The 11,837-nt window shown below is 43.2% G+C and overlaps 1 protein-coding gene across 4 annotated transcripts in view; it reads left to right on the top strand.

Moving 5' to 3' along the window:
* The first annotated feature begins 345 nt into the window (after positions 1-345).
* DPYSL2 (dihydropyrimidinase like 2) overlaps positions 346-11,837 on the top strand; it is a 105,276-nt gene continuing 93,784 nt past the window's right edge. The window contains exons 1-2 of one of the 4 annotated variants that reach the window (XM_030552011.1): positions 346-570; positions 1,295-1,652. In XM_030552011.1, coding sequence (XP_030407871.1) covers positions 1,314-1,652 — 339 coding nt within the window. In that variant the 5' untranslated portion in view covers positions 346-570; positions 1,295-1,313. Of the gene's footprint in view, positions 571-780; positions 793-940; positions 1,042-1,069; positions 1,653-11,837 lie in introns of those variants that run through there. The other 3 variants (XM_030552012.1, XM_030552010.1, XM_030552013.1) reach the window with 3 other exon arrangements.

Below are 11,837 nucleotides of genomic sequence, written 5' to 3'. Positions count from 1 at the left end.
TGGGAGCTAGGCATGGGAGCCAAGAACTTCCGTATGTTACAAGGGGGGTGTGGACTGTAACCCAGCAGCTAATGCAACAGTCTTAAATAATAAAAGGGTGGAAGGATGGGAGCGTTGCAATATGGACATGATCATCCTGCAAGCTCCCTCAGTACCTGCATGTGGCTGATCCCCTCCTCTCCCCATAACAATAGCAGCCGCATCTCTTCTGAGTCATGCAGAGGGCAGGCGGGTGCTGAAGGGACAGCGCCTGGGAAGCCGAGCTGGGCAAACCCCCAAGATGAGCAGGGATGGGCGATTCCTTTTTATCGGAGCGAGCAGCTGATCAGCGGGGCTTGAGTGTCTCCCTTCCCACCCTACTCCACGCTCCCACCCCAGGGCTCTGCTCGCAAGGGCAGGAGCTGGGTTTATCGCGTGCTCTCTCTAGCCTTTAACCATAATTAAAATAAATCTCAACAGCCATATAGTGCCTTCCCTCTGCCCCCCGCCCCCAGAAGTGAGATCGGGGGTGCGTGGCGGGGTTGGCACTGCTGGGTGTTTCCTTGTCTTGCAAGGTCACTAATTCCGGAGGTAAGTCCTGATTAATGGGCAAATTTCCTTCTCTCTTTCTCTCCCCCATCTCTGACTGTTTCCAATGCCACCTGGCCTCCTGCCTTTCTCCCTCCACCACCCTCTCCAGGGGACACTGCACGAGCCGGGGCACCGCTGACACCCCCCCCCCATATATGATTCAGCATTTCGCCCTCCCCTTCCCCTGCGGTGCTCACCCTCCAGCTGCTGCCTTTGGAGAAAGTGAGGAACAATAGGCTAGCGCCACGCTTCATTTGCAGGGGGGTAGAGGAAGGGGGCTGAGGAGGGGGGAGGTAGATCCCTTGCAGCTAACACGCCCTCCACCCCAAGCAGGGGAAGGGCGCTGCTAGGAGCAACTTGTAGCAGCAGCACGTTCCGGGGAGGGCCTCTTGCTCCAATCCAGCTCGGCTCCATTTGCCAGTTCGCCAGCCCCACATCACTTCCGGATCAGGCCCCAATCTCTGCTGCAGAGTGAGGGATTTTTTTTTTCATCCCCTCCCTCATCATCTGGAGAGGCTGGGAACTTGAAATCTCCTCTCCTGATTGCAGCAGGAGCTGCTGCCTGCCTTCAACTTTGCATTGCATTCCCCTCTCCATGGACCCAGCTAGCTAGCCAGCCTCTCCTCTGTGAGGGCAGGACATACAAACCTTGCAAGGCACACCCCTGTTGGTCTCTCTCTCAAGGGGGGGATTTTGATCCTATTTGTTGTTGTTTTTTCTTTAGCAGGGAGCCCCCCGGAGCCATGGCCGAGAGGCGGCAGAATGAAGAAGAGGAGGTCCCAGCCTTCTTCAAGAACCTGGGCTCAGGCAGCCCCAAACCGCGGCAGAAATTCTGTGGCATGTTCTGCCCGGTGGAAGGCTCCTTGGAGAACAAGACCATCGATTTCGATTCGCTGTCGGTGGGACGGGGAACCAGCAGGATCGTGGCCCAGCAGAGGGATGTGGCCCACCTGGGCTCAGATTCCCGCTCCCTCTCTTCCCGGCAGGGCAGGAAGGGAGGGGAACCATCTGTTGAATTCGGGAGAAAGGTGGAGATCAGGGCGGCTGCTGGCAAAGAGGCGCTGCAGAACCTCAATGACAAGGTGGGTGCGGATGGCTCTGGGTGTGTCTGAGAGGGACTCTGCAACTTACACACGAGTTAAGCTGGCGGGGGGACGGGGAGGTGATCTCTGATCAGGCTTCCATTTCGCATCATGCCTCCTCATTGCATTCAACTTGCTGCATGTGCCAGTGCTAACTGAGGCAGCAGGTGGTACTAGCCTCTTATCGCCAGACTATGTCCCTGTATTCTTCTGCAGGAGCGGGGCGGAGGAGGGGGGGAATGGGTAGAATTAGAGAGAGGACTGCTTCACACACACTCCCTCCCCCGCATCTTTCCTTTCCATCTGCTGATGGAAGCTGACTTTTTGTTTCTTAGGCATTTCCAAGCACTATTCTAGCACAGTGCCCCACCCATCTGATGAATGCAGCTCACAACAAGATAAAATGCAATTGTATGCAAAAGAGCAGGCATTGGGCAGCAACCCTGATGGCCAAATCCCTGCCGATTTACTGAAGGTAAAACTCGCCCGGGGCTCAGTTCTGAAGGCCCGACCCAGTTTTTTTTACTCAGGCAATATGCTCTTAGTGGGAATTTTGGCTGAGGAAGAATTTTAGCAGTTGGCCAGTTGACTGAAATGAGCATTTTGCCTGAGTAAATCTTGCATAGGTCTGTAGGAATCTGGGCTTGAATTATCAAAGAGGGACTCAACTCCCATTTAAATGATTTTATCTCCTTTAGACCTCTTTGAAAATCCTGGTCCTGGCCCTTAGTCCCAGGTTCCTGCTAATGTGTCAAACCACGGTATAATTAAGCACCTCTTTGTCCCTTAACAACAAAATATTGAAAGCGATAGCTCTGGCTGATCATGTATAATATCTTTCTCAAGTAAATTAAAAGAAATCAACTCAAACAAGATTTATTTAGTTTTAAGTCAAGAACTATTGTCACTCTCTGTGCTTTCCTGTGACAAACACTAGCTTTGAAGCGTCAAGGTGAATGAAGAGTGGACCCGGAATCTGACAAACTTCTAGTAGCAAAGTAGGAAAGAGTTCTTCCAAGTATTCCCCCATGTCCACACCCCAAAAGTGCTTACGAAACAATTCTAGTCTCTTAAGAATTAATTTGAATAGCTGGTACCCAGATGCTGATTCACCAATGGTGTGGATGGTACATTCAAGGCAAAAAACTTGGGGGAGTGTTGATATGGGCTTGAGCTTCAGCACCCATAAATCTAATGCAAGTGTTGGGTACTCAGCACCTCTGAAAATCATACTTCATATGCATCTGCTACTGCAAAAACCCAAGGCTTGATTTTGCCAGTATTGTTGCCTGTGAATGACTTTGTTCAATGAAGTAGACCCATTTAACGAAGTGAGATTAATATCACAAATACAATTACTCATCTGCATATGTGTTTGCAAGTTTAGAGTTCAAGAAAGTTTTTGAAATTCAAGACTTAATTTTATGTGGCATCTTTCATACAAACCGTAACTCATGATGCTTTGCAATACTAATAATAGAAGACTGGGAATGTGTTGTAAATAGTAATAAAAAGGTGCAATTTTTGTCTGGTGGGGAAAAAAGTAGCTATTTCAAATATTAGTGGAAAACTGTAAATATGGGACTATTTGGAGGAAAAATCAGGAATTGTAGCAGAATATTAACTGTATTTTTAAAAAAGTTTTGTTGCATGTTATCAGTTTGATAGTCACATTTTCATTATACCTTTAATTCAGAAGGCACAAAATAATGGCATGATCCACTAGAATTTTTGAATTGTGTCCCATTAGCTGTGCATACTGCTGGCACCAATATGATGTTCTTTTTCCTAATGGTGGTGTGAAGTCTTCTGTGGTAAATGACTTAAGAGAGATTGGTACTCATTAGCAGGAATGCTGTAGCTTTTATGGTTTCCCAGGTGACTGCATCTGTGTATTGTATTAAATTGAGTGCTAGGTCCTCAACTGATATAAACTGGCATAGCTCCGTTGAAGTAAATGGAGATGCATCTATTTACATTAGCTGAGGATCAGGCTCAATATATTTATATAAGAAAGGGGAAAGAAAGCATTTCAAGCTACTAGACTAAATTCAGACCTGTGTCAAAAGGCTAAAAGGCCACCGGCTTCAGTGGATTTGCGTTTGATTATCCGGGGTCTGAATTTGGCCATTTACTTTCACACCTCAGTTGGACAACATAGTTTTATTAACACACTTACAATTGTGTATAACCTAGCCAAGAACAGCCTATCTACATTTCTGTATAGATGATAATGTACAACATATAAAACAATAATTAATAAATTCATTCCCGGTCCCTGAAGTTATGAAAAATGTAAATTGTCTAACAAAAGCCAAGATGTCGTAACACTCAACTATCTTTAGCTTGGAGACTTGAGAATTATTATGGCCACAACCAATATTCTTAAGAACCCATATATTTTTGATAATGTATGTTCTGGTCCAGAAATCAAAGGGCCATATCATCAGGTGGTATAAATGGGCGATGGCTCTGTTGGAGTTAGTGGAGCTATGCCCAGTGAAATTAGCCAAGGATCTGATCCAAAATACATTAAAGCACAGTCATCTTTTCTTCTGGTGTGTAGAATGATCCTGCCTTATTCTCAGCCTACATTATTAGCGAGGCAACTAGGACCAGCACATTTGGTATTTTTCTGTACTCTTAACTATCCAGATGATAAAAAGGGAATTTAATTGTCTTGCATTAAATGGCACGTGTAGTTCTGCACACTAAGAGTAATCAAATCTCTCTATGTCTCTCTGGCTGTCTATGGTATTCCACAAGCATCTATCACAGTAGTATCTTATTGACAGCGTGCTCCATGTTGCTGGGCTTAAAATGATCACTAGCGACATCAGGAAGTTTCCGTCCTACTTTACAAAACATTTCACAGTTAGGTCTTTGGGGGCAGTGTAGCCTAATCAAGAAGCAGACTGTGGGAGATCTGGGTTCTGTGCCAAGCTGTGCCACTGACTTGCTGTATGGCCTTGGGTAAGGTACTTCACTTTTCTGTTTCCCCTTCCATTCTTTGGCTACTTAGTTTGTTAACTTTTGGGCAGAGAATAACTCACGCTATGGGTACAGCTACATTGCAGACAGAGGTGAGATTTGTAGTTCATGTTGTTGTGTTTGTACTAGCTTGCTGAAAATAGCAGGAAGGATGCTGTGGCACAACGCTCCAACACCAACTGTATGAACAAGTATGTACTGAGGAGGGTCAGGCAGGCTTGTGAACTCCGGGTCATGGTGTCCTCATTTTAATTTTTAGTGGGAGTACAACTAGCGCAGGCTGGTCTACACAAGCTGCCATTCACACCCCTGCCGTGGTGTAAACGTACCCAATATGTCTGAGCATGTGCTAGTACAGCACCTAGCACAATGGAGCTCTGATCTCGGTAGGGGCCTCTACAAAGTATTGTCATAATAACAACACCCCAATTCCCAGTGATTTGCTGGAGTACAGATGGCCAGGTGAAGCCCAAAGACTGAAATCATTAATTTAATTTTGCCGCCCAAGTGGAGTGAAGTGTAAGGAGTAGAAGCAGACAAAAACCATGAAAAGTAAATGAGATTTAAAAAAAAAAATTGAGATTTTTTTAAAATCTAAGGTGTTTAATAATTAAACTTGCTGTTTCAAGTGCTTTGAGGTCCTCAGATGGAAGGTGCTATGAAGTGCAAGGTATTGTTACTATTAATGATCCTATGTATAGTTGTTTGAGTCCATCAAAAATCAGGGCTTCTGGTTTAACTTCACGGTTGGATTTTGTATTTCACCACCACTGGCTCCTGCCTTTAAAGAACAGGCTTTTGAATAAAAGATCTGTCCCCCAAAAAGGCCAATAGAAAGATTTGAGGCTGCTAATATGAGGACAAGGTGTAATGATTCCATACAAAAAAGTGGTTATATAGTTATTATTTGTTTATTTGTATTATAGTAGCATCAAGAGGTTCTATCAGGTCCCATTGTGCTAGATAGGATGACTATATGTCCCGATTTTGACGTCAGGTACTTTGACTGCTAGTATAGTGCTCTATCCACTATAATACGCTGCCTCCCACAACATCTCACACTGCCACTCTCAGATAGAATGTAGTTTTTCTATCAGTCATTCATTAGTCTGTATGGAATAACTGGCATATGCTGCAACAGACAATTACAATACAATGTAATTGCAATTAAAAATATATATGATCTTGTGTGTGCTGCTCACTTGATTTTTCTGCATAGAGAGAGATCTGAAAATACCAGGCAGCTCCATTTATTGTTACCAAAACTCTTGGTTATGCTAACACACTGGAAAGGTTAATTAAAATTAAAAACTGTTTGAATCTGGTTTCATTGCAACTTTGGTCTCCCTGTAAGACAAATTCTAAACTCCTCCTGTAATAATAATTATTATGGTAGTGCCTAGAGTTCCCAGCCAAGACTGGGCCCCCATTGTGGTAGGCACTGTCTAAACACGTTGTAAGAGACATTCCCTGCCTCAAAGAGCTTACAGTCTTACAGACAAAGCGTGCAAGGTGAAATAGAGAGGTGAGGTGACTTGCCCAGAGTCACTGGTGGAATAAAACTGAGGTCTCCTGACTCTCACTCCAGAGCCCCTTTCACTGGACCATGCTGCCCCTCCTTGGCTTGACCATATGACTGCTTTGTGCCTCAGTTTCCTCCTGTATAAAGGGGAATAATAATACTTCCCTATCTCAGAAGTGGGGGCAGGTTGTTAGGTTTTAGGCAATCAGTGTTTGCCCTTTGTAACAGGACTTTATGAAGCAAAGCACTATGACGGTGAAAGTGCTGCTACTAATGGAGGTCAGCTTCTAATCCAAATGAAGATGAAGGTTATTTATTTCTCCCTTTGTGGCTTCTTCCCTTTGCACTGTATGTAAGAAGCTGCAATTAGGCAAAGACTCAGGATCTACCTTTGCAGTCCTTTTATTCCCATTGAAGTCAGCTGGCATGTTGAGTGCTGACCGAAGGAAAGTTGGATGCTCCAGATGTCTAGTTATCCAAAACTTATCTCCTAGCTGCAAGGATTATTAGACCATTACTTTGTTTTGGCACAGCCAGCTTTTGGGACTGGTGAATTCAGCAGCTTTGGTGGGCCCCTGATTAGAGTGTGCAAAAAACATATTGTTCGGCTCAGGTAGCAACTCCAAAATAATGAACGGGGGTGGGGACGGAATAGTTTCATGTTGAGCCAAAAACAAAATTGTTCGGAATTTTCAGTAAATTGAAAATTAAAAAAAACCCCAAATCTTTCTTGTTAGACTAAATGTTTTGTTTGATCTAAAACAAAATGTTTTATTTCAATTTTGACCATGTTAAAGGTTTTTGACTTTTTAAAAATCTAAAATTGAAGGAAATTTCAAAACAAAAAGTTGTTTCAAACCAAACAAATCAAAATTGGGGTTTGGGTTTTTTTACACAATTTATCAAAATGGACCCAAATTCACAAAATGTTTTAGTGTTGCTGAACTTGCAGTTTACACCTAAATGTTTTGGCTAAAAATCTTTGCCCTGCTTTGCCCCTGATTTAGGGAGAGTTAATGCACAGAGCTTTTTATCTGTTGATCTCAAAGTGCTTAACAGTTTGCTTTCCCCATTATACAGGTGGGAAAACTGAGCCACAGAGTCCAGAAGTGATTTGCTCAAGGCCACGCAGCTAATTAGTGTCACTCAAGTACAATCGGGCTTGCATTTTGATTAGGAGTGACTGGGAGAGAAAGGATCAAGGGGTGATGATCCCAGTAAAGGAGCACAAATGAGACGGGAAATAAATACATAAATAAATGGCCTGGCTTTCAGAGTTGTTTTGCAGGTCCCATTGACTACAGTGGGATTTTGTGGTACTTGGCTGTTCTGAAAATTGGGGCATTAATCTACGTAATTTACACACAGCACCTGTCAGTCCAGTACATAGCATAGGTAGGAAGGATGGTAAATGCACTAGATTGGGACAGATGATCTCTCTGTTCAATCTAATCTAAATGAAGATGGAGGTTGTTTATTCCTCCCTTTGTGGCTTTGCTTCAGACTTCCTGGGTGACCTGAAGCAATTGTCTTAATCTTTCTGTGCTTGAGTTTCCCATCTGTAAAATGGGAATAAAGAACGCTCTCTTTTTCTCTCTTATCTGTTTAGACTGTAAGCTCTTTGGGGCATAGCCTGGCTCATACTGTGTGTTTGTACAGCATGGAGCAGAATGGGGCCCTGAGGCACTATGGTAATACAAATGAATAATAATAGTTAATAAACACAGACTAGGAAAGCTATTCTATTTTAAAACTGTATCAACATGGAGGGACTAAAGTGGATTTAACATGCAAGGAAAAAGAGGTTCCAGAAATAGTCTTTCAAACCTGCCAAATAACTGGGGTTGTTGCAAAATCCTCAAGCTCTCATGATCATTCTTGCCCATCCCGGCAACAAATAATGACTAACAGGATATTGTACAGAGCATAAACAATCATAGACTTTGGAATGCTAATGGAGCCATTGTGCAAAGCACAATAGAGGTTGTTCCAAACAGCTGGAAATGCTGTTCCAAGTTTAATTTGTTAGAATTCCTGTAATTTCTCTAGCCTTTTTTCAATAATCACTACGTGCAAAATAATTACACAGAGAAATGACTTGTATATTCTCCCAATGGATCATAATCATTTGTCTGGCTACTGAAAAACCAAACAAAATCTTGCAAGCTTCCCAGATCCCTCTTTAAGACACCAATCCATGTTATGGGGATGCCGCACATTGTGAGAGCATAAAGTCTTCTATTAAGTGCTTATCACAAATTTACCAATTCACTCATCATTCCTTCTGATGCAGAAAAGAACCAGGGTCTTTGATATGGTGCCAACAAATACCAATTGGACTAAAGAGGCTCCACTGTTTGGGGCAGCAGGTGTAAATTGGCTTTGATCTATTGTGGAGCTCTATACCAGCTGAAAAAACACTTAGGGGAACAGACCTTGTCTTCTTGTGTATTTACAGTGCTGATGGGGCACAAATGGGGAAGTAATCGAGTGCTTTTTGTGCTACCGCAATACAAATAATATGAACATAGTTTTAAATGATTAACTTGTTTGATCAGCTACAAGGCAGTGTTCCAGGTTTGGCCCATATCTGTTGCATGTTCAATTTGATTCCGCATCCAGTAGGGTTGTTGGAGAGGTGAGACGTTATTTTGGCAGCAAATTCTGCATCCCAGCTAGAATAATGTTAATATCCCTGTTCTACATAAATGGTTTCCTCATCTGAACCCCGAAAGGGAGGCTTCATTTGGGAGCAAAATTGCGAAAGGATCCAGGGCCCAGCTCCTAAATACCTTTGATGATCTGGACCTAATATAGCAAGACTCAACCATCTTTGTTCTAAGATTCAAACACAAAGGAGATTCCCATTCTTTGGAAGATCTGAGAGAAAAGATAAACTCCATGGCATTGATACCAAATGATTTTTTTGGTGGAGAGATCTACCCAGATTTTTTCTTCTCAGTCACGCAATCAGAATTTCCACCAATATAGCAGAGTAGTTGAACCCACTGTTCATGTTCACAGATGACATGAGTCTGCTACAACTTCCAGCTAGTTCTTTAGGTCAAGCTGTAGGGGCACATGCTTTAGCTCTGGAAGGCCTATGTTCAGTTGTAGTAATGACCAAAATGACAACCTTATAGTACTTAGATTGTGAGCTCTTCGGGGCAGAGACCATCTTTTTATGATGTTTGTACAGTGCCTAGCACAACGGGGCCGTGATCTCTGACTGGGACACTGAGGTGCTTCTGTAATATGTAAGAACATAAAAACTGCCATGCTGGGCCAGACCAATGGTCCATCTAGCCTAGTATCATGCCTCCAACAGTGGCCAGTACCAGAGCTCCAGGAAGAGTGTATAGAACAGAGCAGTTTTGGAAAGATCTACCCTGTCTTCTCCTCCCAGCTTCTGGCAGTCAGAGGTTTAGGGTTGCCCCAAGCATGGGGTTCCATCGCTGGCCATCTTGGCTAGTAGCCATTGACGGACCTATCCTCCATGAACTTACCCAGTTCTTTTTTTTTAACCTAGTTATACTTTTGGCCATCACAACAACCCATGAAAGAGTTCCACAGGTTAATTGTGCATTGTGTGAAAAAAGTATTTCCTCATTTGTATTAATCCTTCTGCCTATTAATTTCTTTGAATGACCCATGATTTTTGTACTGTGTGAAAGGGTAAGTAATACTTCTCTACTCACTTTTTCTACACCCTTCATGAGTTTATAGACCTCTATCCTATCCCCCCTAAATCGTCTGTTTTTTAAGATGAACAGCCCTAATCTTTTCAATCTCTCTTCATATGGAAGCTATTCCATACCCTTGAACGTCTTTGCTGCCCTTCTCTGAACCTTTTTCCAGTTCCACTATATATTTTTTGTGAGATGAGGCTATCATAACTGGACACAACATTCCAGGAATGGGTGCACCATGGATTTAGTTAGTAGCATTATGATATTTTTCTGTCTTATTTTCTACCCCTCGCCTACTAGTTCATACAAAGTATTAGTAAGTAGTAGTAATAATAATCACAGTTACAAAAGTGGGGAGAGCTTGTCTTATGTGATTAGAACAGCAGGGGGCCTGAAATGCTTGGGATAAATTTAATCTGTCCTAGGAATATGGGCATAGAAACCATTCTGGGTGTGTTATGTATTCCCCTCTCTGCTTGATCCAAAGAGCATATATGTCTGTGAAAGCTTCCATAGAAAATCTGACTCCTAGGTTTAATGCTTCAGCCTCGGGAGGTTCAGACTTTAACTCTGGAGGTTGTAGGTTCAAACCTTGGTGACAGCAGCCCTTACATAAGGGTCTGTCAGAATTGTCTTTATGTTTCTCATGATATTAAGGGCAACAAGAAAAAATTCATCCAGAGACAAACACTTTGATTTGCTTTTATCCACTTGTTTGTGCAAATGGAAAATAAACCCTCCACTCAAAACCTCAGATACTATTTATGGCTGGCCGTAGAAGCTGACCGTAGAAGCTGAAAACAGTCGTAAGATTGTACCTCATCATTAAAAGCAGCAAAGGGTCCTGTGGCACCTTATAGACTAACAGAAGTTTTGGAGCATGAGCTTTCATGGGTGAATACCCACTTCATCAGATGCATGTAGTGGAAATTTCCAGGGGCAGGTATATATATGCAAGCAAGAAGCAGGCTGAGGATAATGAGGTTAATTCAATCAGGGAGAATGAGGCCCTCTTCTCATAGACTTTAAGGTCAGAAGGGACCATTATGATCATCTAGTCTGACCTCCTGCACAAAGCAGGCCACAGAATCCTACCCATCCACTTCTATAACAACCCCCTAACTTATGTCTGAGTTACTGAAGTCTTCAAATTGTGGTTTGAAGACCACAAGCTGCTGAGAATCCTCCAGCAAGTGACCCATGCCCCACGCTGCAGAGGAAGGCGAAAAACCTCCAGGGCCTCTGCCAATCTGCCCTAGCAGTTTTGTAGTTGGCAACCAGTTTCTCCTCCCTTGGTTTTCACACCTCAACCGCTAGAAGAGGGCCTCATCCTCCCTGATTGAACTAACCTCGTTATCTCCAGCCTGCTTCTTGCTTGCATATATATACCTTCCCCTGGAAATTTCCACTACATGCATCCGATGAAGTGGGTATTCACCCACGAAAGCTCATGCTCCAAAACTTCTGTTAGTCTATAAGGTGCCACAGGACTCTTTGTTGCTTTTACAGATCCAGACTAACACGGCTACCCCTCTGATACTTTACCTCATCATTGTAGCTTCTTTGACCCCTGTGTGCATTTAAGTTATGCTGTAACATTCATTAGCAGTCAAAAGAAAATAACCCCTCCCCCACTAGTGACAGAAAGTCCCCTATGTGATTGATAGCTATTAACAGTAGACATTTCTTTCATCACCTTTTGGGAGGGACAAACGTACCCCTACAGATATTTACCAACTTACCTCTAATCCTTCTAGCACTTGATAGCATGTGGGTGGAATGCTGTACTTAGGGTGACCAGATAGCAACTGTGAAAAAAACAGGATGGGGGTGGGAGGTAATAGGAGCCTATATAAGAAAAAGTCCCAAAAAACGGGACTGTCTCTCTAAAAATGGGACATCTGGTTACTCTAGTTGTACTCACATGGCATTGCCAGTCAATGGGGCTCTGTGCTGGTGCAGCAATTTACATGTGCTGATCAG

This window comes from Gopherus evgoodei, chromosome 2 (genome assembly GCF_007399415.2).
Source record: "Gopherus evgoodei ecotype Sinaloan lineage chromosome 2, rGopEvg1_v1.p, whole genome shotgun sequence".
In the NCBI taxonomy this organism is placed as follows: Eukaryota; Metazoa; Chordata; order Testudines; family Testudinidae; genus Gopherus; species Gopherus evgoodei.
This window is presented reverse-complemented; position numbering and strand designations above follow the sequence as displayed.